Genomic DNA, 25,468 nt, shown 5'->3' on the forward strand with positions numbered 1-25,468 from the left:
GATTTTTATTTTTTTGTTTCTGCTACAACTGAGGTTCTATTCCATAAACTCATTTTGTGTTAGACCTAGCATTGAAATATATATCAAAAAATATTTAGGGGGGAGTCAATAAACTTCAGAAATTATATACAAAGTATTAGGAGATGAAGCTTGTCCCCTTTCCAGTTTAACTTGGTTTTCATTTGCTTAATTAGCTTTTCAACTTCTATTTGGTAAGCTTGAGGTTTAAAATATCAGTTCTCCAAATTCTGTGTTTTATTTTATTCATGAGAATTCCCAAATAAAAAAAAATGTTTTGACAGTGAGATACTTCCAAACACCAAACTTCATAGAGTCCAGCCTAAGTGCAAGGATGAAAATATAAATATAAATAATATAAATATGGAAAGAACAGAAAGAAAATATTGCTCTGATAGCTTTTCCTTTTCCAGCAGAATGTTATCCAGGGCCACATCCCCATACACTCTCAAACCTTCTGTTTGTTTTATGCAACTACAGCCTAGAACACACTTTAGACTGACTGATTCCTGATCTTGAATTTGCATCTAAACCTGTACTTTGCTGTTCCTGGCATGATTAATCTCGGCTCTTTGCTTCCTGGATTTGCCATGGCACTCTGTTTATCTATTCTGTGTGAGCTCAGCTCTGCTCTGCTACTATGACCACTGGATTCAATCTCAGCTTATACTATTCATTCTCATTTTGATCTGTCTTGATATTGGCTCCTGCTTCCACACATGAACCCACTGACACATGCCCCCACTCACCAACTCCCTGCTATAGTGGACTTTGAATCCATCACTCCGGGCAGCGGTTGCATACATTTCCCTGTGACTGGCAATAATGTCTACATTCCAGTCTCCCTGGATCTTTCATACCAGGCTAGATTGGTTCAGAGTGAGAGAACGTGTCATTACCTAGAAGCCCATGGGGAAAAGGAATTTCTCTAGGACTGAGGCATGGGTCATATTCTATCTAGGCCATGTTCTCTGATATTTCTCAAACCTAATTCTGCATCTCCTCTGTTCATTAACCACATGCCTAAATTTATCCAAATTCTGAAAACCTAACAAGAAACAGCACATATTCATGCTATGTTAGCAAAACAATAACTGTATACAAAGTGACCTGCTAGGTCAGTATCCAAAGTGACAAACTTCCTTTTGTGGGAACTAAAAGAAAAAAAAACAAACAGTTTTCCTAATGGAAAAACACATTTTTGAGACAAGATGTGCCAGCTCAGATGTAATTCTGCTGGATCACCTCTACTTAAGGTACAACTTTAGCAGCAGCAGAGAAACAAACAGAGTAAGAGTGGTCTACATTTTTTCTTTTCCAAAAACTGTTAGGAAAGCCAGGAGTATTACATTAATTTATTCAAACTCTATTTTCTAAAATACACATAAGCTTGACATGCACATTCTCTGTTATTTATATTTCATTGAGACTGTGAACAATATCACTGAGTTACTATGAGAGACTATTTATTTACCTTCAGTGTTTCATTGAATTCTGGATTGGTGCCTGTTCTGATTTTGGTCTTGCGCTTATTGTTTCTAGACTTGTCAGGAAGGAGGTACGCCTTGACATAACTGTAGATGATAAAAGATGAAAGTGTTTATTGGAAAACATACTTTCCAAGAAATAGTCAGAAAATTCAGTGAATAAAAGAAGTAAAGGGAATAGGCCAATAAACATAAGAGACAGAACTGAAAAGAATAAAGTCTACATAACAGAACACCTTAAAGACAACTCTGGGCTTTCAATAAGAGAGAAGCAGGGAAGAGTGGTGGTAAGGAGTATGGGCTCTGGAGTCAGGCCAACTAGGTTTGACTCACTCCCTGTCTTATTAATTTTGGTGAATTCAAGAACTTTATTATTGTTCTCTGAGCCTCAGTTTCCTCATCTGTAAAACTGGAACAATAACAGTACCTAACTTATGGCATTGTCAGTATTAAGCCAGTTGCTACATACAAGGAGCTGACATATTATACAGCTCAAGAATAAATATAATCTTTTGTTATGATCATTGGTCCTGTAAAATATTATGGAGTTATATTCCTCTCTATTCATGAGAGGAATGTCAGGACTTCTCATGAGTGGAGTTAATGGTAATGGTTGAATGAAGGAAAATGTTGAAAAAGAGGAAATAGAAAATAACGACCTAAGTGACAATAGCAATTCTACACAACACCTTGACTTAAACTATCCCAGGAATCTCCTGGAGCAGGGTCATCATGGCAAACTCAGAAATGTATAAGATGTACAAGATTCTACCAGAGTTCTGAAGCACATCTGCTGGGGCTTTAGATAACCCCTTTCCATGCTAGTCTAAATGATAATATTTGTCCTGAAGCCCTCTGATACTTAGCTGAGGAAATAGGTGGACCAATCTACACTCAGAATCTATTCATTTGTCTATATATTAAGATACTTGAAAGCAGCTTTGCTGAGTTGTTTACTGAACCTAGGTCATCTAGTATTGTATATGGAAAAGGGGTCACATAGCTGGCCTGAGAGTACTATCCTTAGAAATGACTGCTTGCAAGGTTGGTCTTTGGCTGGCATCTGGGCACTTGGAGTTTAGGAGGATTCTCATCATTCCCAGAACAGATATAGTTTAGTCACTGTGACTAAACTGTTTGTAAAAACAATATGGCTTATGCTGAGCATCTGCTTTCTTTCTGGAAGACTGGAATTTTGGTATGTGACTAGCTGAATCTCTAAATGAGCTTCCCTGGCAGACAACATTGCACAAGTGTTGTCACAACCTGTTGCTAGAGGAATTAAGTGCATCCTGTGTGACTCCACTGGGAGAGAACACTTTTGGAAGCTTAAGCCTGGATTCTTCAAAACTTTGTCACATATGCCTCTTCCCTTTGCTGATTATGACATGTGGAGTCCTCATCAAACCTGGCAGTGGTATTTGGAACCCCTCACACATTTTTATATCCAGCTTCCTTTCAAAGTGCTGTGGTCCACATCTGCCTTCCCAGGCTGATCCCTGGAATCCTGTGAGCCTCAAAATTATACCCCTTTTGAGTTGTTAAACTGAGCTAACAGCTTGGTATTTTTCTTTGGAGGGTTTCCCAGAACAAAAAATTAACTCTTATCATCCTGGAGTATGCCAGTGTGTCAGCCTTCTATCTCAAAGAGCTGCCTCTACATAAACAACAAATATGTCAGTCTTAAGTCACGTTGAGTAATAGCTTCTTAACAATCAGGTGACCACAGACACAACCATTATACATGCACTTCAGATAATATTTAGAAGGGTGGCATATGAGGAAAGTGACAATCAACCTTCAGAGCAGGCTCTGAATCAGGAAGAATGCTAAGAATCTTCTGAAAAAGAAACTCAGGTACTGACAAAAAAAAATCAGAGATTGAAACAAACTGAGGGATTTGCTATGTGCTTACGCATCTGTCCTCTGTTTCTTTTCATCTCCTATGGCCAGATTTCTGCAATTCTTGACAAAAATGTAGAGCCCACCAGTTTTGTAGCAGTAGCTGATATGGAGAAGGATTTCACCGCTGACCTTCACGTTGCCATAGTCTCCTGTTTCACTGTAAACACTCATCATGCTGTTAAGGCTGGTCTGGAATAAACAATATAAAAAGAGGCATCCAGTGTTACACTAATGATCTCTTCACAGAAACCACCTCTTTCATGCATTTATAATCCTTGTTCTTTATAATCAGCAAGGAAGTCTAGGAAAAAGGAAGAAAGCAAATATTACTTATTTTGCTTGTTTTTCTGGTATTGTATAAAATCCAAGCTTGGGAAAGGACAACAAGATCTAGGACCATTAGTAAGGAAGGAAGGAAAATTGCTAAGAGGAGAAGCATTGCCCTTTTGCATTAGTGAATAGGCTTTGTTTATTCATTTTTTAAATGAATACAGAGTCATTGAGGCATTTCCAATCCCATCTCCTCTCTAAATCCCTGCAGCTTTCTCCTTTTTCACTGGAAGGTTCAAGGTCGATGCATTTGTCAGGATAAATAAAAGCTCATCTTATATTTGGTACTAACAGGAGCCACAAACTTCTCTCTAAGACACTTCCAGAAAGCATGCCATTAGTCTCCGGAAAGCCATAACTGCAGCTTTAACAAGGGCACCCCTCAGCAGCTGTGTGGCCACTTAAGTAACGTAAGGCCTTAGCTTCCTAAACCTCTATAAAATAGCTACCCACAAAATAGAACACTAAAAAATAAAGTAACATACCAGCCATTAAATAAAATTTTAAAAATTCCAAATGTACCAGAATAAATGAAGTTTCTGATGAGTGACTAATGACAAGAGGCATGCTTTCAATCAAATGTAACAAAATTAGCCTTTAGTGCCAAAAGCACTAACTCTGTATCTTAGCAATACAACTGTCACAAAAGACCACCTGAAAGACTTTCATGAATAACCCAATAGTCTCAAAAGTCTTGTCTGTAAACCACTGAGAAGTAAGAACTATGGTAAATGCGAAGACAGCTTTGACTTTCCACTTTTTCATATATGTATAGGGAGAGGGAAAAGTACGTTTACAGTTGTTCTCATGGAAAATAACACAACAATTAATAAATCATAATACAAGAATAAACTTTGTGTTTCACATACTCACAACTTTAAATAGACTTTTGCTCCATCCTGTGTATATGTTATTTTGTGTGTGTATATACGTGGGTGTGTATATATATCTATATATATAAAACAAAAGTCATTACATTTTTCTAATTGCTCAGAGTAGAGACTAATCGGGTGATGGCTAGTATCTCTTCTAAGTTTAAGTCAAGGGCAAGGGCAAACAAGGATACATAATTACAGTCATCCAGCCATATCCACATGTTCCAAATGGTGTGGATAACGAGGGAGGGCTGTACTTGGAAATCATAACTTAATGAGAGCCAGTGAGTGACCTAATTTGTCTTTCTTATTCCTAAAATAAAGCAGTAGAATTGTCATGCTAACAGGTGGCTCTGAGCAATGCTTTTCAAACTTTAATTGCATATAAATTACCTGGGGATCTATTAAAACAAGTACTAGGATCTATTCTGTCTCAAGTGGGGTCTGAGATTTTGTTTTTATAACAATCTACTAGGTCCATAGTTTCAAAACTGTGTGTCCAGGCATCCCACAATGCCACAGCAAACTCACAGGGGCACCACACATATTTTAAAATTTCAAGAGAAATACAGTGACATCTATCAAACATGATACAAACTACTAACAGTAGTTCATAGTGTCAAAACTAAATCACATTTTATTCTTTGCAATGAGGTCCTATCTGTGTGAAGCTGCCTTATTGACAGCTGCTGTGACAAAAAGCACATATTGCACAAAAATCAAGATAGACTAAGAAATTAAGTGGTGCTGTCCAATCAGATTCTAAAATTTGACAATTCATGTAGTGCCCAACAGACACACACATCCCATTAGTAAGTATTAGAGGCTATTTAAAAAATGGAATAAAATATTATTTTTTTCTCAATTTATGTGTGCTGTTTTTCAAATGGCTACTAAGTTGTTAGAACACCAGTGTTTATTAAATTTTTTGACCTAAATAATGAATAAATTGGCTAGTCAGGTATTACTTTTGGTCTAGGAGTACTATGAAAGTATCACTGAGATACTAGGGGCTCCCTGAGCTGACAAAGTTTTAGAGTCTCTGTTGCAATGTTGCTGGTCCATGAACCATGCTTTGAGTTTCAAGACCATCAAGAATAAGTCCCAACCTCCTCATGTTATATATTAGAAAATTCTGGCTCCCAGAAATTGTTAGCAGTGCCAAGACAGACAGGAAGATCTCCAGATTTTAAGTCTGAAGACTTCCCTACCATACCTCATACTACCTCCTTGTATCACTAAGTTATGACTCACCATATCCTTCTGTAGCCACTATGCAAACAAGATACTCTATAAGCAGAAGGCCCCTACAGATGGAAGAAAATTTAAGAATCCACAAATGTTGAATCTTGGGAGAAATTTAGGCAGTTTAGACAATTTTACTACTAACCAAACTTCATGCTCTTAACCAGGCCAATGCTGTGATTTAAAATAGAGATATTTATTCTAAAGTTATCTTGTTAATGGCAAATAATTTTGGGCCATGTGTCTTTTGACTGGTACTCATATTCTAATGTTTAATGAATGTTCTTTTTGAGGAATTCTTGGATTTTGATAATGTAATTTACCTTTTAAATGAGAACCTCTGGTTAACTGAACACAAGTAAGAAAAAGATAAATGCTGGAAAAATTGCCCACGTAATCAGATTCCCCATACCATGAAATGTGTGAAGGAAAAGAAAAGATGGAAAACTCACAGTGTCTGAGTCAGCATCAGGTACATTTAGGTAGGTCCATTTCTTGTCAGATCCTGCTTGAGAATTCTTTAAGGAAGTTGCCCAAAGGTCAAAAGGAAAAAGGACATTAGAGAAACAGACAGAAACTAGAAAAGCAAAGAAAAAGACCCACAGGCACATAGATAGGTACAAGGTCAGAGAAACTCCTGAAGGCTACCTCTTAAGGAAAGCCTTGAACACTAAAGGAAGAAGGGTCTTTATTCTGTTGGTAGTGGGAAGCTATGGACAGTAAATGAGTAGGAGAGAAACCGACTGAGTATGTGTTTTAGGAGAATGACTGGCAGTACTGTGGAGAGCAACTGGGGAGTTGAGACCATGGTGGCAGAGAGAGGTATCAGCAGAGAATTGAGATAATGTATAGGCTTGAGCTGATAAGAGCCTGAATTATGGATTGAAGAGGTTTTAAAACCTGTGTGAAGACTAAGGAAGGAGAGGGAAGCAATCGAAAGCCTTAGAAAAAGCCCATACAAAATTATACTGAAAAGTACTCTGTGGGTAAAGGCAAGCAGGAGACTATCACTATAACACGTCACCCCCAAAACACTCCTATTCCCTTTGAAAATGCACAGAAAAATCAACAAGAGAAAGAAGAAACTTCTAGTAAATGCTAGAGAACTGCTTACTGTTGACAGCCCACTTCCTAGGCTGTGGGTGTTTGCAGAAAACCTGGAGGACACTAAGTCATCAATGCCTTCTTCATTCTCTTCCAAGGAGTCCTAAGGAAGGTGGAAAATATCAGTGATTTGATTTACTGCTTTCCTAGAAAGTGTTTTCACTTCCAAAGCCATTTTCTTTTTTAAATACCAAAAAAAAATAGATACAAATATCTAGAAATCTCCCTAGTCCTAGGTTTTTCCCTGGTGCTCTCCATTCAACCTGAATTACATCATCAGAGGACTGGGATCTCCTTTCTATTGGAAGCTTTACAGAAAGAACATGAAATTTAGAATCATGTAGTCCTGGGTGTTCAATCTCTACCCCCCTGATCTCTAAGGTGATTTACTTTGGGCAATGAACTTAATTTCTTTTTAATTAAAAAAAATTGGATCTGTGCATGTATGCATCTGTGTGTGTATACCATTAAGATGGGAAACTAGATCTCCAATAAAGTCTTTCCAATAGAACAAACTATGTTAGACACTAAAATCTTGTCCAAAATTCCACATTCAACTACTGTTGTCTCACTTTTTTTCTTCCTCATGATAAAATGGTTTTTTAAATTCTAGTTATTTAAGCAATACACTTTATAGTAAAAATTTTCAAGCACTATAGATAAATATAAACTTAGAACTCTCATTAACATATTAATGAATGAATTTCAATATTTTTACAGTATTGGATGTATATATATCCCATACATACATATACACATATAAGTTTATATCATGCATACTGTTGTCTTTCTTATGGACACATTTCTCTTTTCCTTCTTGTCTTTCCCTCCCCTTACCCTTGGTTAAACTAATATTTGTATCCTTCTGTACATATTACATTCCATCCCCTTTTCCTTGTTTATATGAAAAATAAAATAAAATTATCTACAAACAAACCTGAGTAATTGTACACAATAGTTATTTTAACCAGTTTTATAAGTTCAGATTTTATATATGTAACTCTGTGTTTTTGCTTTTAAAAACTATTTGATTAAAAATATGACAAATAGAAAAGTACATAAAACATAAATTACAGTACAATAACAATACACAGTAATCAAGCAGAAGCCCCCTTTGTGTCCTTTCTATATCACAAATCCTTTCTACACCATTTAAAATAATATCTCAACTATTATGGTGATCACGTCCTTGCTTTTCTTTATAGTTTTACTACCTAAGCATACATCCCTAAACAATTTTATTTTGTTTACCTGTTTTTGAACTTTATGTAAATGGAATTAAGTATTTTATATTCCTTTGTGTTTTGCCTGTCTCAATATTACTTTTAAGAGTCATCCAAAGTGTCACATGTTGCTTTAGTTTGTTCATTTTTTATTTAGTATTGAATTGTATGTTATCCCACACTTTATTTACACAGTCTTCTATTGCTGAATGCTTGGGTTGTTTCCAGATTTTTTTCTATTATGAACAAAGCTTCTATGAATATTCTTGAATATGTACCATGGTTCACAGAAACATAAGTATACCAGTGAGAAAAATTCCAAGTCAAAGGGCATGCATATCTCCATATGCTTATCTATATTATTTTTAAGATAATGTCAAATTTTCAGAAGTAGTTCTACCAATTTGCAGCCTAACTAGCAATGTATGAATTCTCTTTGCTCCATATCATTGCCTCCCATCAGTTGGTATTACCAGATCTTTTTCATTTTTTGCTAATCTAGTAGATGTTTAATATTCATAAATTTAATTTTTATTTCCTTTGTTTCTAAGTTGAGCACCTTTTCCTGATCACTGGCCAACTAAATTTCCTGTTCTGTGAAGTATTTTTCAAGACTTGTTTATTTTTATTTTGGTTTGTTTGCCTTCTTTTCACAAGGTGAGCAGAAGCACCTGCTGGTATCAGAAAATAAGAAAGTGCTCAAAACAAGACAAAAACAAACCAACAACAAAAAATACTCAACACCCAATAACAGGAGTTTGTCAAAGGGACACAGGAGTCAGTTGAAAGAATTCCCAATGAATGAAGCTGGAAAATGTTGATCAAGAAAATAAAGTAGTATTGGATTATAATTCCAAGTACACAATAAATATCCATAAGTACATAATCATATAAATGTCATTGAATAATAAATAAATGGTTAAGAAGAGACGCATCTCCCATGCAAAATAATTCCAAATAATGTAAGTAAATATTACATCTTCAATAAAGTAGAACGTAATTCCTTCAGTGAGAGTTGTACAGTGACTTACAAAGAGTACTATGACAGAAAAGGGAAAAACGAGTAACCTTACAGTGGAGAAACATGACAAATGCTACATCAGCCAAGTGATCAAAGTCAATATCAACATGATAAATCATGATACACCCTGGATTTATATGGTGAGAATGGCACATTATCATTGTGTTCTTCTTCCCCCAAAATACATAACCCCTTTCTAATCATGGGAAAAATATCAGACAAATCTAAATTAATGGAAAACTGTAAAAGATATCTGACCAATAATTCTCAAAACTATTAAGATAACCCAAAACTAGGAAAGTCTAAGAAACTGTCACAACCAAGAGAAGCCTAAGGAGATAAGACAATTAACTGTAATGCAGTATCTTGGATAAGATTCTGGAATAGAAAAGGGACACGAGGTAAAAACTAAGGAAATCTGAATAAAGTATGAACTTCAGTTAATTATAATGTAACAACACCAGTTCATTAATTGTGACAAATATAAGATATTAGTAGGAGAAACTGGGTATGGGGTATATGGGAATTCTCTATTATCTTCACAAATTTTCTGTAAGTCTAAATGATTCTAAAATTTAAAAGTTTATTTAAAAAGCATTGTAAACTTGTGATAAATACAGCTTGGTCATGGTGTTTTATCCATATTCACAACTGAATTAAATTTGCTAAATTTGCTTAGGACTTTTCCATCTATATTCAGGAATAAAATAGTCTTGCCATTTTGTTTGGTTTTCACTGACCTCAATAAGAGCTAGAAATATTCCTTCTTTCAAATGCCCCAAGAAGTTTGTATGTAAGGAAAAATATTGTAGGATTCCTCTAATATGAGGTTTCTAAAGTAATCAAACTCATACAGAAAGAAGGATGGTAGTTGTCAGGGGCTAGAAAGAGGGTGGATGGGTATAGAATTTCAATTTGGGAAGGTAAAGGAGATGGATGGTGGTGATGGTTGTACAATAAGATGAATACACTTTTATGCCACAAACTGTAGACTTAAAAATAGGTAAAACGGTAAATTTTATGTTATGTATATTTTACCACAGTAAAAATGTTTATGTAATATTTAGGATAACAATTACTGGAAAGTTTCATAGAGCTAGCCAGTAAAGTCATCTGGGTCTGATTTTGTCTTCATGAGACTGTAAACTATTGTTTCAGTTTTATTAATCATGTCCAGAAATTTGGGGTTTTTAAAATTTCCTTGAGTCAATTTTGATAATTATGTTTTTATAGAAATTTATTTATTTAAGTTTTCAAAATTCTTATATAATTGTTGATATCATCTTTAACTTGTTTTTATCTGTAGTTATGCTCCCTTTTTCATTCATGATATTGCTTTTGCCCTTTGAGATACTGTCTACTTAGTTTTTTCACAGAACCAACATTTGTTTTGTTGTTCTCTAATTTATCTTTGTTTTGTAGTTAATTGATTTCTATTCTTGACTATATTTTTATTCTGAGTTTACTGTATTATTCTCCTCACCAAAAAGTTAAATTCATAGTTAGTAATATTCACCCATTTTTCCTATCTTGTGTAAATTTAAGGATATAAAATTTTTAAACCAAGTAAGGCTTTTGCTGCACCCTTTATTTTTCTGTAACACTTTTCTATTTTCATGCAGTTCTGGTTGTTTTTATATGCACATTATTTCTTCTTTAACCGAATGGTTACTTAGCACTGTGTTTTTACCTTGCACATTTTTGAGATTTTTAACTTATGTTTTTCTTACTAATACATAACATAACCACTATGAGTATGAATTTTAACAGAATTTAAAGTCTGAATTTTTACATATACACCAGCTCTTTCTCACTTCTTTGGTCTTAGCTCTATATTTATTTTTTACTGAATTTATTGGAGTAACATTGTTTAATAAAATTATATAGGTTTCAGGGGTACAATTCCACAACACATCATCTGTACATTGTATTGTGTGTTCACCACCACAAGTCAAGTCTCCTTCCATTACTATTTATTCCCCCTTAGCTTTATATTTATTAAGACAAGAACTTACTGACATATAATCACTTTACTTTTTATATCCCTTGCAACCATTCAAAACAATTTTCAATGTAGGTCTTTTTATTTTTGTATCCACTGCTATTGAAAACTTTGATATTAATTTAATCCTTGTTTATATGTATGTAATAGCAATTGTCTCTAAAAGTTTTTAGAATATTCACTTGTATTTAATATTTTTAGATTTGCCTATATTGTACAGTGTCTAGCTGTTATTCATTTCTTATATTTGGTACTTTCAAAATGAAACTTATTTTTTTACTTCTGAGAAATATGTTTCACTTATTTTTCAAATAGTCTCTTTCCTATATTTTTACGTTTTGCTCTTTCTGGGTATGCTATTGTCCAGCTGATAGCACTTATACAACTAGGCTTCATATTTTAAAAAAAGATATTTTGAGGTTTCCAAACAAGATGGAGGTGTAGATAGACACCATAGGAAGAACTACAACCAGATTTTAAAAACAAAAAGCACCCAGAACCATCAGAAAATCGAGCTGTATGGAAGTCTGACAACCAAGGATTTCAAGAAGCCATATTCATCCAGACAGGTAGGAGGGGCAGTGTGGTGTGGAGAGGCAGTTGGAGCAGAGGCAGAATGGATGGTTCCACATTCAGATGTGCTGTATAAAAATCGGAGAGGGGGATACCTTGGAAGTGAGCAATCCCAGCCTTTGGCCAGACCATACAGCCCAGGGTTCCAGCACCAAGAAGATAAACCTCCATTACCTCTGGCTGTAAAAACCAGTGGGGGCTTGGATGGCAGAAGACACTGCTGGATTTTTGCCATTGAAAAGGCCTGTACACTCTGAGAATGTGCGCAAACCCCATGGCAGCAACTGGAAGAATGCCAATTGTATACAGGAGATGAGTGAGGTGCCTGGAAGTGGGGCAAGGGCCAGGGAAGCCTCCAGAAGTTAGGCAGTGGCATTGTCCCCTCTCTGAGTCCACCCCAAACAGAGCCACAAAGCAGTGAAGTGGGTTGCCCCGCCCTGGCTCCACCCACACAATTTACATGTGCTTTTTCTACGTAGGCCACACTAACAAGACAGGGAATAAAAGCAGCTCTACCTCATACACAGACATAAACACAGGGAGGCCACCAAATTGGGGAGGGAAAAAATATGGCCCAAATGAAAGAACAAAACAAAACCTCAGAAAAAGAACTAAGTGAAATGGAGATAGTCCGCCTATCAGATGCAAAGTTCAAAACACTGGTAGTCAGGATGCTCAGAGAACTCATTGAGTATGGCCATACAAAAAAAAAGAAGAAGAAATGAAGGATACACTAAGTGAAATAAAGAAAAATATGCAGGGAACCAATAGTGAAGGTAAGGAAGCTGGAATTCAAATCAATGATTTGGAACAAAGGGAAGAAATAAACATTCAACCAGAACAGAAAGAAGAAACAAGAATTCAAAAAAAATGAGGAGAGGCTTAGGAACTGCTGGGACAACTTCAAACGTACCAACATTGGAATCATGGGGGTGCCAAAAGGAGAAGAGGAGGAGCAAGAAATTGAAAACTTATTTGAAGAAATAATGAAAGGAAGCTTCCTTAATTTGGCAAGGGAAATAGACATACAAGTTGAAGAAGCACAGAGAGTCCCAAACAATTTGGACCCAAAGAGGACCACACCAGGAGACATCATAATTAAAATGCTGAAGATTAAAGATGAAGAGAGGAAACTTAAAAGAAGAAAGAGAAGAGAGTTACCTACAAGGGAGTTCCCATAAGACTGTCAGCTGATTTCTCAAAAGAAACTTTGCTGGCAAGAAGTATTCCAAGTGATGAAAAGCAAGGACCTACAATCGAGATTACTTTATCCAGCAAAGCTATCATTTAGAATGGAAGGACAGATAAAGTGCTTCCCAGATAAGGTAAAGTTAAAGGAATTCATCATCACCAAGACATTGTTACATGAAATGTTAAAGGGACTTATTTAAGAAAAAGTAGAAGATCCCAATCTATGAACATTAAAATGACAAGAAACTCATAACTATCAGCAATTGAATCTAAAAAACAAAACTAAACTAAACAAACAACCAGAACAGAAACAGAATCACAAATACGGAGATTATTTGGAGGGTTATCAGCCTGGAGGGGGGCGGGGGAGAAAGGGGAGGAATGATGCAGGGATTAAAAAGCATAACTGAATTAGTAGGTACAAAATAAGGGGATGTTAAGAACAACATGGGAAATGGAGAAGCCAAAGAACTTATGTGCATGACCCATGGACAGGAACAAAGGGGGAAAATTGCTGGAGGGAAGGGAGGTACTGGGTGGAGGGGGCTAAAGTGGGAAAATTGGGATAAGTATAATAGCAAAATCAATAAAATATACTAAAAATAAATAATAAAGATATTATGAAATCATTTAAACATCCACAAAAATAGAGGAAATGGTATAATGAACCCTAAAAACTTACTATCTGGCTTTAACAATTATCATTATACAGATATGATATATCTGATATGATACCAAATCCATCATGCATTTGGTGTCATATCTAAGAACTTTTTGCCTAATTCAAAGTTACAAAGATTTTCACCTAGGTGAAATTTTATAGTTTAGTTTTTACATTTAGGTACATAATTCATTTCGGGTTAGGTTTTGTGCATGGTGTATGCTAAGAATCAAAGCTCTTCTCCTGTACCTTTTTTGGCATATGGATATCCAATTGTCCTAGCATGATCTGTTGAATAGCTATCCTTTCTTCATTGAATTGCCCAAAGTCAATAGAACATAAATATAAGGGTTGTTACTGTTCTCTCTATTATATTCCCTTGATTTTTTATGTTTATGTCAATGCCACATTGTACAAAATACTATAGCTGTATAGTAAGATTAAAAATCTAGTAGAGTAAGTCTTCCAACTTTGCTCTTCAAAATTGATTTTGTTATTGTGGATCCTTTACATTGCCATATAAATTTTAGAATCAACATATCCATTTCCACAAAATAGTCTGCTTAGATTTTAATAGGGTTTGTTTAGTTTATAGATTAATTTGAAGAAAATTCCTGTCTTAAAATTACCATATAATATGACTTATATGTGGAACCTAAAGAACAAAATAAACAAACAAAATAGACTCATACAGAGCACAGACTGACAGTTGTCAGAGGGAAGGGGGTCAGGGACTGGGTGAAAAAGTTGGAGAGATTAAGAAATACAAATTGGTAGTTACGGAATAGTCAGAGAAATGTAGATTACAGTATAGGGAATAAAGTCAATAGTATGATAACTATGTATGGGACCAGGTGGGCACTTGGAAGACCAGGGGGACCACTCTGTAAAGTACATGATTTTCTAGCCACCATGCTGTATGTTAGAAACTAACGCAGAATAATATTGAATGTAAACTGTAATTGAAAATATTAAAACATAGCTCTAGCTGGAGTGGCTCCGTTGGTTGTCTGCCCATGAACTGAAGGGTCACTGGTTCAATTCCTGGTCAGGGCACACGCCTGGGTTGCGGGTACAGTATCCCATTAGGGCAGGCAACCAATCAATGCTTCTCTCTCATATTGTTGTTTCTCTCCCTATCTCCCTTTCTAAAAAAATTAATACATATTTTTTAAAGATAAATAAATAAAAATTTCAAATCTTCTAATCAATGAACATAGACTGTCTCTCCATATATTTAGATCTGCTTTTAGTCCAGCAATATTTTTCTAAATTTCAATGCACATGACTGTCTTGTACTTTTTATTATAAATTTATTCCAAAGTATTTTATTCTTTTTCATGCTGTTGTTAATGGAATTAGATTCTTCATTTCATTTTCAGGTTGTTCATTGCTAGTATGTAAAAATACAATTAATTTTCATATTTGATGTATCCTGCAACCTTGTTTATTAGTTGAATTTGTTTATTAGTTCTAGTAATATTTCTGTAGATTCTTTATGATTTTTTACATACAGAATCATGTCATCTGCAAATAAAGAAGATATTACTTCCTTCTTTTCTTTTCTTTTTTTTCTTTTTAAGATTTTATTTATTTATTTTAGACAGAGGAGAGTTGGGGAGAAAGAGAGGGAGAGAAACATCTATATGCAGTTGTATCTCCCTACTGCAGACCTGACCTGGCCCGCAACCCAGGCATATGCCCTGATAGGGAATCAAACTGGCAACCCTTTGATTTGCAGGCTGGCACTCAATCCACTGAGCCACACTGGCCAGGGTGCCTTCTTTCCTATCATCTTTTTTTCTCCTTTCTTTTATTTTCTACCTTCTTACTACATTGGCTAGAAATGAAAATGAAAATCCTTGCCTTATTCCTGCACTTAGTAGGAAGCTTTTTGCCTTTAAGTATGATATTAGTTGTAGGAATTTTGTAGATGCCCTTCATTCACCTGAGGGAGTCCCCTCTATTCCTAGTTTGTTGAGAGTTTTATTATGAATGGAAGTTGGATTTGTCAAATGCTTTTCTGCATCTACTGATATGATGTCGTTATTGTCTTTTATTCTACTGAGATGAGAGATTATACTATTTTCGAAGGTTAAATCAACCTTGCATCCATAGGATTAATCCCACTTGGTTATGGTATGCAATCCTTTTTTGTTACTAGACTTGGTTTTCTACTATTTTATTAAGGGTTTTTTTATCTATATTCATGATGGGCATTAGTCTCTTGCAATGTCTTTGTCTAGCTTTGGTATCATTGTAATTCTAGCATCAATTTTCTGACAAAGTATGTGAAGAATTGACATTATTTCTTTAAATATTTAATAGACTTCACCAGTTAAGCCATCCATACCAGGGTGTGTTTTTTTTGTGTGTGTGTGTTTTTTTTTTTTTTTTTGAGAGGTGAGGAAGATTCAATGACTATTTATTCTAGGTCTACCCAAAATTTCTATTTTTGAATTAATTTTAGTAAATTGTGTCTTCCTAGGAATTGGTCCATTTCATGTAAGTTGCCAGTCCTGTTGGTGTACAGTTGTTCGTAGTATTACCTAATAATCATTTAAATTTCTGTTATGTTGATATTGATATTCATCCCCTCTTTCATCCTTGATTTTGGTAATTTCTGTCCTCCCACTTTTTCCCTTGGCTGGTCTAGCTTAGTGGTTCTCATCTGGGGGTGATTTTATCCCTGAGGGGATATTTGGTAATATCTGGAGATATGTTTGGTTGTCACACCTCAGAGAGTGTTACCTGGCATGTAGTGGGTAAAAACCAGGGACCTTCCCACACATTCTAGAGTACACAGGGCAGTCTCCTACAACAAAGAATTATCTAGCCAAAAATGTCAGTATTGCTGAAGTTAAGAAACCATGGCTAGTTAAAGGCTTGTCAATTTTGTTGATCTTGAAGATCCAACATTTTCCTTCATATATTGTAGCATTTCCGGATTTTGATTATTTTTACCACTAAGGTGCTATTGTATTCCCTGTTTTGTTTGCTTGTTTGCTTGTTTAATAACTTGGCTGGACAAATCTATGGAATCTGTTTCCTGCTCTGTGTGTGACTGTTGATGTCTCCCCTCAGTTTTTAAAAAAATTCTTGTTTTTATTTTTAAGCCCAACTTTCTACAGATCACCCTTATATATGCATAGTTTAGTGAATGGTTAGTAGTTGTTTAGAGGTTATGCTCAAACACTTTAAGCCAATGGGCCCTCGACCTTCCTTCAATTGCGAAATCTGTGGTATTGTTTCTACAGTGCCTTCAAAATCTGGCAGATTTCAAGTCTTCTCCAGCTCTTACTTCCCATTGGGCCTTCTCATGTCTTATTTGTGCATGTGCTCAAGCTCATGGTCAGTTAGGGGTGATTAAATAACTTGGGCTCACTCCAGTCTTTACTCTCCACACCACTCCTCACAAGCATGTTTGAAGAGCTGGTCAAGGCCCTGTTTGGCTTTCTTACTGATTAGATTTCCTGTTAAATTTCTGGGTGGTTTGTGGGCCCATTGCTTGTCCCAATCAGGACCATAAACTCAGATTTGCTGAGCTGCTGGTCTTCCTAAATTTCCTTACTAATTCCAGTAGCTTCTTACTAAATCATATAGAATATTTTTGTATTCAAGCACATTAGAAAAATACATTTCATATCTAATTTAATATTTATAAAGATCACTTCATTTTCTTCTGATTGCAATTGCCAGAAGCTTCAAAACAATGGTGATGAATATGTAATAGTGGGAACCTGTTTTGTTCTCTATTTTAATGGAAATGAATATATCATTTCAACTTTTAAAATGATATACACTATGGGGTTTTTGATATTTAATATTTTAAAATCAAGGCAAATATGACCAGCAACACTGAAAGGAAAAGAAATCAACAGAGACAAGAGGGAAGGGGGGAGGAGGGGGAGGGGAAAGCAAGGAACAAAGAAGGACTCATGGACAAAACCAAAGGGGAAGAGCTGAGGGAGGGAAGGGGAGGGGGCAAGGGAAAGAGGGGGGAAGGCAGAGAAAATGATTTAAAAAGTAAATAAATTAATTAAAAATTAAAAAAAAAATAAATGGATCCTCATAGTCAAAAAAAATAAAAAATAAAAAAAAAATAAAATAAGTGACATTTATTGAGCACTTGCTTTGTAATGAAAAAAAAAATTTTAAAATCATTTTAATGGTTTATATTAGTTTTAAATTGGTATTTTTATTAGGTATGACTGTATAATTTTGTCAATAGTTTTCAGTATCTAGTAAACTAATTTTGTACTTTCTCCTTTAATGTATTGAAATATTTATTATGTAATAGATATTATTACATAGGTTAATTCTTCCATTCATACTCAGAATAAAACTTATTCTTATTGCTTTATTTTTTATTATTATTAGTTTTTTTATCCTCATTTGAGGATAATTTTTCATTGCTTTTTAGAGAGAGAGGAAGGGAGAGAAAGAAGCATTGATGTGAGAGAGAAACATTGACTGGTTGCCTCCCATACACTCCAGACCCAGGATTGTACACACCTGGACCAGGGATTGAATCCACAACCTAGATATGTGCCCTGCCCTGGAGTTGAACCCACAACTTTCATCTATGGGACGACACTACAACCACCTGAGCCACACTGGCCAGGGCATCCTTCTTGTTTTATTTTTGATTCACTGTTAGGTTTTCCTTAATATTATATTTCAAGTTTTGTATATTCATAAATTAGTTTAACCTGTAGTTTTCTTTATTAAACTATTTTTTAGTTTGACTATTTTATTTCTTTTTTTATTGTTATTCAATTACAGTTGTCCCCATTTTTCTCCCCTTACTCTCCCCTGCCCTCCCCACCCCTCACCTTCCACATTCAATCCGCCCCCCTCCACCCGACCATTGTCTTTGTCCATGGGTCCTTTATACATGTTGCTTGATCTCACCCCGTCTTTGTCCCCCTTCCCTCCTCCGCTGTGGTTATTGTCGGTTTGTACTTCATTTCCATGTCTCTGGTTCTATTTTGCTCGCCTGTTTGTTTTGTCTTCTTTAAACTATTTTAAAATTAAGTTTGAATATGAAGTTTATAATAGTTTAAAACTATGAATTTGAAGATTTTCAAAATTTTCTAAGATCAAAAACAATTTAATAATATTGGAATTAGCTGTTCTTTAAAAGTTGAATACAAGTAACTTTGAAATCATTTAATCTCATTATGTCCCTCCCCTTTTTGGTGGTCAATTCTGAATACATCCCCTATTTTTTATACTATTGTAAATAGCATTGAATTTTAGATCTCTAAGTTTCCTGACTTGCTTTGGAAAAACTATATTAATATCATTTAATATATCTTTCTTCCAAGGAATTCAAGTGGCATTATAGCAATTATACAGCTCAGAATATTAGAATATTAGAAATGTAAGGAACATTACAAATAATCTAATTCAACCTTTTCCTCTTATAAATGAGTTTACTTATACATTAATTCTTTAATAATTTAGTCTCAATTAAGAAGGAAGGTCATCAAGGAACATGTATAAAGGACCCATGGACAAAGACAATGGTAGGGAGAGGAGTGAATGTGAGAGGTAGGGGTCTGCAGGGTGGCGGGGGGGAAGTAATGGGAGGAAAATAGGGACAACTCTAATTTGAACAACAATAAAAAAGGAGGTAGTTTATTGAGGGTAACTTGAGATGTAGAAACATTCATATAAATTACATAATCAGATTAAATCTAGTAATATTTCACTTAGGAAATGTTGATATTTCTCATTTCCCGGGTTTAGATTATGTAATGTGCTTTTAGGCAGAATGTGAAATCTCCAACAGGTGTCTCCTTAGGGATAATCTTTACAGAATAACCTGATTACCCCTCACCTTTTCTACATCATTCCTTAGTTGGTTGTGGAGACTAATAGGAAGAGTTCATCATATATCCTCACTTTACTCTCAACTCATCCTCATGTAAAAGTGGGCAGGGTTGGAACATGATCATGCCGTTTCTTCATGATCATTAGACTCTTTTCTACATCCAACTTACCATGTCTTTGTCTAAAGCCCCAGGGACAGACTTGCTTCTTAAGTTTACAGTATCCTCTAAGTCTTCTGTAAATGACCCACTCAAATCTAACTCAGATTGACTTCGGTCTGGAGAAAGGAAGAGAAAAGGGAAGTTATAAATCAGCTTATTTTTTTAGAAGGTTTCATTTCTCATTGTAAACCTTTCATATTTATTCAAATTCTTTCTAGGGATGGGGCATAGTGTTATTGAAGCAACAGTGAGATTCAATAACTTTATGCTATTTATGATAACATACTTCCATTTTAATAGCTTTTGAAATTCCCTTGGACTGAATTACCAACATCAATGTGTTCATTCTTTCTTTGATTATAGGAGATTAAATGCCCTACTATAAAATGCTAATTTTATAGTTTTGCTCCTAGACTTTGAAAAACTTTCAGAGAATGGGCCCTTAAACTTAGAAAAAAATAAAACATTAGCCATTCTTGATTTTAAAATTTAGAGAATTCACAGAAAAGGGAGTGGCTATAGGTAAATTGGGACAAAGTTCTATTTTCTAGGCACCAAAACATTCTTTCAACAGAGGAACATCTTGCTTTTGAAAATGTAAGTTAAAAAACAATAACATTAATCAGTAATGCTGTAGATGGCTTACTAAGACACAGTTTACTTCTACAGAACAGTTCTATATCAAAGCACTGCTAAAATAGATATAGTTGCTTTTAAATGAGAAAGATTTAAGAGAGCAATCAAATAAATTAGCTTGAAATGGCAAATTAAATAATGCAGAAGTACTTAGCATAGTGTCTGACACAGAGTATGTACTCAGTAAACAAGTGTTCAGTAGAAGTAGTAGAAATGCACTCTAGAAAGAATTGAGGGTGGGAGGTAGGGGTGGGTGGGGTGGGAAAAGTGGCAGTGGGAAAATGGAGACAACTGTACTTGAGAAACAATAAAAAAAAAGTTGGCTTCTAGGCTAACTTAAGATTTTTCATTTAATCAGTGAAGCAATTTTATAGTCCTAAACAAAATGCAAGCAACAATAACCATACTCATTTAGAAAACCCTTTGTGAGCTACCTGGCTAGGAGGGAGTCCCCAATTCAGCACACAGAATCCAGATTTAGGCTTTTTGCAAATACCATCATTAGGTCACAAGTAACTTTTTCATGTTGAGGATTTTGTCATGATTTTAAGTCTACACATGGGACATAAACTTCATAATTATGTCCAATTTCTCAGAAGAGTTTCTGTATTCATAGATAATAAAATTGCAAAATAATACTTGTTTCACAGGGTTATTGTGGTAATGAAGTGAAATAATCTATCTGAATGTACCATAAAATGAAAGGGGTTATTATTAATACCTTAATACTACTTGCAAATAATTAATTATTTAAACTATGAAATGATTAATCTGTCTAGATATAGGGCATTGCTGATCACCAAATCATGAAGGGTTAACATTGGAATTTATGTCAGAAATTAGAATTTAAGTTAAACATGCATGCTAAAAATTCTAAGACAATCATTAAAAGAAAGAAACAGTGTATATGCTAAAGTAGGAGAAAGGGAAAAAAATGTAATGGGCTGGGAAGACATCTACCTAGAAGAATGCAATAGAGAAAGAAAGAATAAAACCTAGAACTAAAATGAGGTGAATGGAAGATACAAAGTAAGATGGTAGAATTAAATCCAAGCCTATAGGTAATCAAAATGAATGCAAATGGACAAAACTCAGATAAATTTTATGGTATATAAACTATATTTCAATAAAGCTGTTAATTTAAAAAAGTTAATTTCCTTGAACCCTGGGCAAATGCCCTTTTCTTTCATATTAAATGAGCCAATTATACTCCCTACAGTCTTATACTGACATTTGGTATAGCTTTGAAACTTGGCAGTGATGCCTGGCAAGTGTACACTTAAAACTGGATTTTGCATAAATGTAAGAGGCTCAAGACATCACCTGGGACCACCTTTAAGTAGTTCTCATTGAGTGGGTATACAACCATGTATCAAAAAGAATGGACAATTTTCCTGTAAGGCATGAAGCACCCATTTAATGCCACACAAGAGAGTCAGTTCCACCTGATTTAGTCATTTTATACAACAGAGCAGCCATGTTGTAAATACCCACCTGAGGAGAGGGAGGCCCCAGACACTGCTATGGAAGGTGTGCCAGAAGCATTTCTGCGATGATTCTTTGTGAGGTCCCCAGAGGGGCCTTCGATGGTCACTAAATCCAAAGGATTTTCAAAACCATGTTCCTTCTCACAAAGTAAAAATTAAAAGCCATTATACTGACAATAATTTACTTCAAAATCCTTCCATAGAAATATACTTCAGTATAACCACATTTATGTGTATACTCTTTAGGAGAAGCTAGTTGATATTTGGAGGGTGCTCATAAGGAGTCCACATAATTCTAAAACTTACTTTCAACAATCTATACCAAGAGATTTGTTAATTAGCATAAAAGACATTGGAAATAATTTTTCATTCACAAAATTAGTGAACATTCTATTATATGATTAGCAAGAAAGATGATACAGATATCTTCAACTTATATGAACTATTTAGAAGAATCTGGCAAGCTTCATACCTTCGGAGTGGTACCCTCAGAGTAGGCTTAGAACTCTGGCCCTATGTTTTTCCATACTCTCAACGCTCTCTCTCCTCAACAACCCGTTACCTCCTTCACCCCTATTTAACAGAAGACCATGCCAGGTTTTCCATTTAACAGGCTGAATAATCAGAACATGGTTAGTTACATTGTTATTGGAATGAAACTGTAATGCAAGATACTTGTCAAAGCTCATAAAAGGATAAAAAATGGGGATAAAAAAAGGATAAAAAATTCCGGTTTACAGGAATAGGTGATTTGGGGATGCCTGCTTGCTAATAAATGCTTGTATATGTGGCAGAATTCAGTCTAAGACTTGCTTTCATTGTAACATATAATAAAGGAAAACTGTCCCAAATTTTCCTGGGCCCATAAGGGCTTGACTATTGCATCACTCCAACTTTGCTTGAGCATTAAAAAACTAATTTTGAACTTTTTAGGAACTGGGCAGAGTTTAAATGTCCATGACAATGATACCATATAGTGGGATAATGATCAAACCTAAAAGAAAAATTTCAACCCCCTTTTCCATAAACAATGAAAAAATGCCTTTTAAAGTCCTACAGGAGGAAATCCCTCTTTGCTGCCATATATTTAGCTCATACCTTAGACACTGAGAGAAACTTTGATAAACACTCCAGAGAGATGCAGCTCTCATTTGCTTAGTATGCTAATCAATGCAACTCCAATATAGACTATTTTTGGTCTTTGATTATTTTAAAATACATACTCCCTGTAGCATGAAGAATATAGCTCACAACTAATTGCCATAGACCACCAAATTTTATTAAAAGACTCTGATTGAAATCAAACAGATAAATGAGTTTAGGTCACTTTTCAACACCTCTTCAAAACGTTGTACATACAGAGTCCTGCAATGAAGCAAGACCAACTTCTTTAGTGGCAATTATGTTGACAGAAATTTTTCAATTAGCACTCCGGGAGAATTATTACTATTGAACACTAATTGGCCAATTAATATTGTATGCCAATTAACATGCAATACATACCCTGGAGATTCAGAATATGAAACTTAAAATTAACAAGTTACATTACAGCAGAGGGCAGATTACAGACTTTAATGTTCTAAGAGTTTTCCATTTTAAAAACTTTCTTCTCATATGCTAAAGTAGAAAAGAATATTGAAACTAAGAGATGCAGAGAGATGGGAGAATCTGAGAAGTTATTACCTTTATCATTATTACACTCTCTATACTTCTTCCTTTCATCATGGAAGAGCAAACGTGCTTCTTAAAGTACAATTCTGTCTTATGTTTATTCAACATAAAATATTTCTCTTCGTCTCTCATAGAAAAGACTAGCTAGATCAGCTAGAATGCAGAATTGAGTTCAATACACACAACTACCTAACTATATGTACATACATATACTCAACTCAGTTCCAGGGAATTTCTCTTGGGGAAATCTATGTGCTGTTTAATAAAGAAATAATCATGTCGATGCTGTTAGTTTTGAGGGTATGAGCACATGACAAGGGTAACTTATTTCCCTCAAAAATTGTACTTAAGAAGGTAATCCTTGTTTTGAGAACAAACTTGACTAATTTACTGCTTATTGAACTGACAGTCTATTGCTACACACTGATACAGCTGTCCAGCTGTTAAAATTTTTAAGATTTCTGTATTAGTTGTAAATAGCACTACTCTCAGTCTATCCTCCTCCCTTATGTTCCCCCTCCTCCACAACCCTAGTTTTTCCCATAATCCAGGTAATGCATGACATGTAAGAGCCCTCAAGATACTGCCCCAGACTTGTGCCAGTGGCCTGCTCTCATTGCTCAGTATCCCTGAGACACCAGCTGCTAAATACTTTGACTATCATTCCTTGTTAGGTGGCCAAAGAAATGAGTGTAATCATCAACTACTCATGCCTTTTTCTGGCTATTGAACAGTATTGCTTTCTGACCTAAAAATAAATATTTAAGAAATTTCAAATGTGCTTTTATCTTATCAGCAAGTACAGTTTAGACTACAAGTGTTTAAATGTATCTATTATTATCATTTAATCTGTATGAATGCCTTTTGGCTCTTTCTTAAAAATATCTATAGAATCTGATTGCTCACAGCCTCCACTTGTATCTTCCTGTTCTGAAGCCCAGTTTCTGACATGGTATCCTGGCTTCTACTCTAGTTCCCCTACAGCTGTTTATTAACAGCCCCCAGATCCTGAATAAACAGAAGCCAGATTGTTTCACTCCTCTGCTGAAACCCTCCAACTATCCCCACCTTATCCAGAGAAAATGCCAAAGTGTATACTGTGATCTACAAGGCCCTGTCTGGCCCTATTACCTCTGAACTCATTTCCTAGTACTCCTCCCTTTGTTGACTAACAACAGCCACACAGGCTGTCTTGCTCTTCCTTGAACATACGAGACATGCTCACATCTCATATCTTTATACTGGCTATTCATCCAGGGGCATTAAAGGAATTTTAGACACTGGGTGAGCAAAGACACCAGTTGTTCAAGGAGGCTGACCATAGGTAATTGGAACATCCATCCCGTAATGTACCTGCTGAATATCAGTGCTGTTCCTACCTGGAAGAATTATTTGCCCCAGACTCCTACATGGCTAATTTCTTTACTTCCTTCAAGTCTTTTTGTGACCACGTCTGGCATATATCAGGCCCTCATTAAATATTGACTGACACAAAAACTATAGTTTGTATATAAATGGCTTCCTGTGCAATCAAAAAAATCTAGTAGATGCTCATTCATTGAAAAGAACAGTTTCCAAATTATATATAATATACTATATACACACATATGTTATACAGTTTAAGTCTTCATTATGCATCTACCCCTTATTTTAACAGACGTATAGGAAAAAAACTGGAAAAGGATTTTAAGATTCTACTTTTCCTGATTTAAATCAGTTTGGAAAAATTTTAATGCAGTCAACATCTTGAGAAGTAATATGGAAAATCAAAATAAAAGACTTCTAAAAATTATTTATATTTTATTTAAACCATATATACATTTAAACCCCCATCATACAAATTCTACCTTTGAACCTATTCCTTCCCTTTCCTTCTTACTGTAGGCTTCCTGCCAGGAGGTAAGGATGCAAGAGGTTCAGTCCTGATAAAGAAGCTTCTACCATTAATCATCATAAACAAAGTGCAGTGAGATACAGAGATATGAAATCCAGTCATGCCATGGTAGTGAAGTCAAGTCCCAGAAGCCTAATGTCCCTTCA

The 25,468-nt window shown here is 35.2% G+C and overlaps 1 protein-coding gene across 3 annotated transcripts in view; it reads right to left on the reverse strand.

Annotated features, from left to right (window-relative positions):
- Window positions 1–25,468, reverse strand: part of SYTL5 (synaptotagmin like 5) — a 123,142-nt gene that overhangs the window by 16,932 nt on the left and 80,742 nt on the right. The window contains exons 8-13 of one of the 3 annotated variants that reach the window (XM_054566562.1): window positions 21,765–21,894; window positions 19,644–19,750; window positions 6,975–7,067; window positions 6,313–6,378; window positions 3,421–3,599; window positions 1,493–1,592 (exon numbers count right to left, since the gene is read on the reverse strand). In XM_054566562.1, the coding sequence (XP_054422537.1) occupies window positions 1,493–1,592; window positions 3,421–3,599; window positions 6,313–6,378; window positions 6,975–7,067; window positions 19,644–19,750; window positions 21,765–21,894 (675 nt within the window). The remainder of the gene's footprint in view (window positions 1–1,492; window positions 1,593–3,420; window positions 3,600–6,312; window positions 6,379–6,974; window positions 7,068–19,643; window positions 19,751–21,764; window positions 21,895–25,468) is intronic. The other 2 variants (XM_054566563.1, XM_054566564.1) reach the window with 2 other exon arrangements.

This window comes from Pteronotus mesoamericanus, unplaced genomic scaffold, assembly GCF_021234165.1.
Source record: "Pteronotus mesoamericanus isolate MK-2021 breed Mesoamerican mustached bat unplaced genomic scaffold, CSHL_Meso_final contig_173, whole genome shotgun sequence".
Lineage (NCBI taxonomy): Eukaryota > Metazoa > Chordata > Mammalia > Chiroptera > Mormoopidae > Pteronotus > Pteronotus mesoamericanus.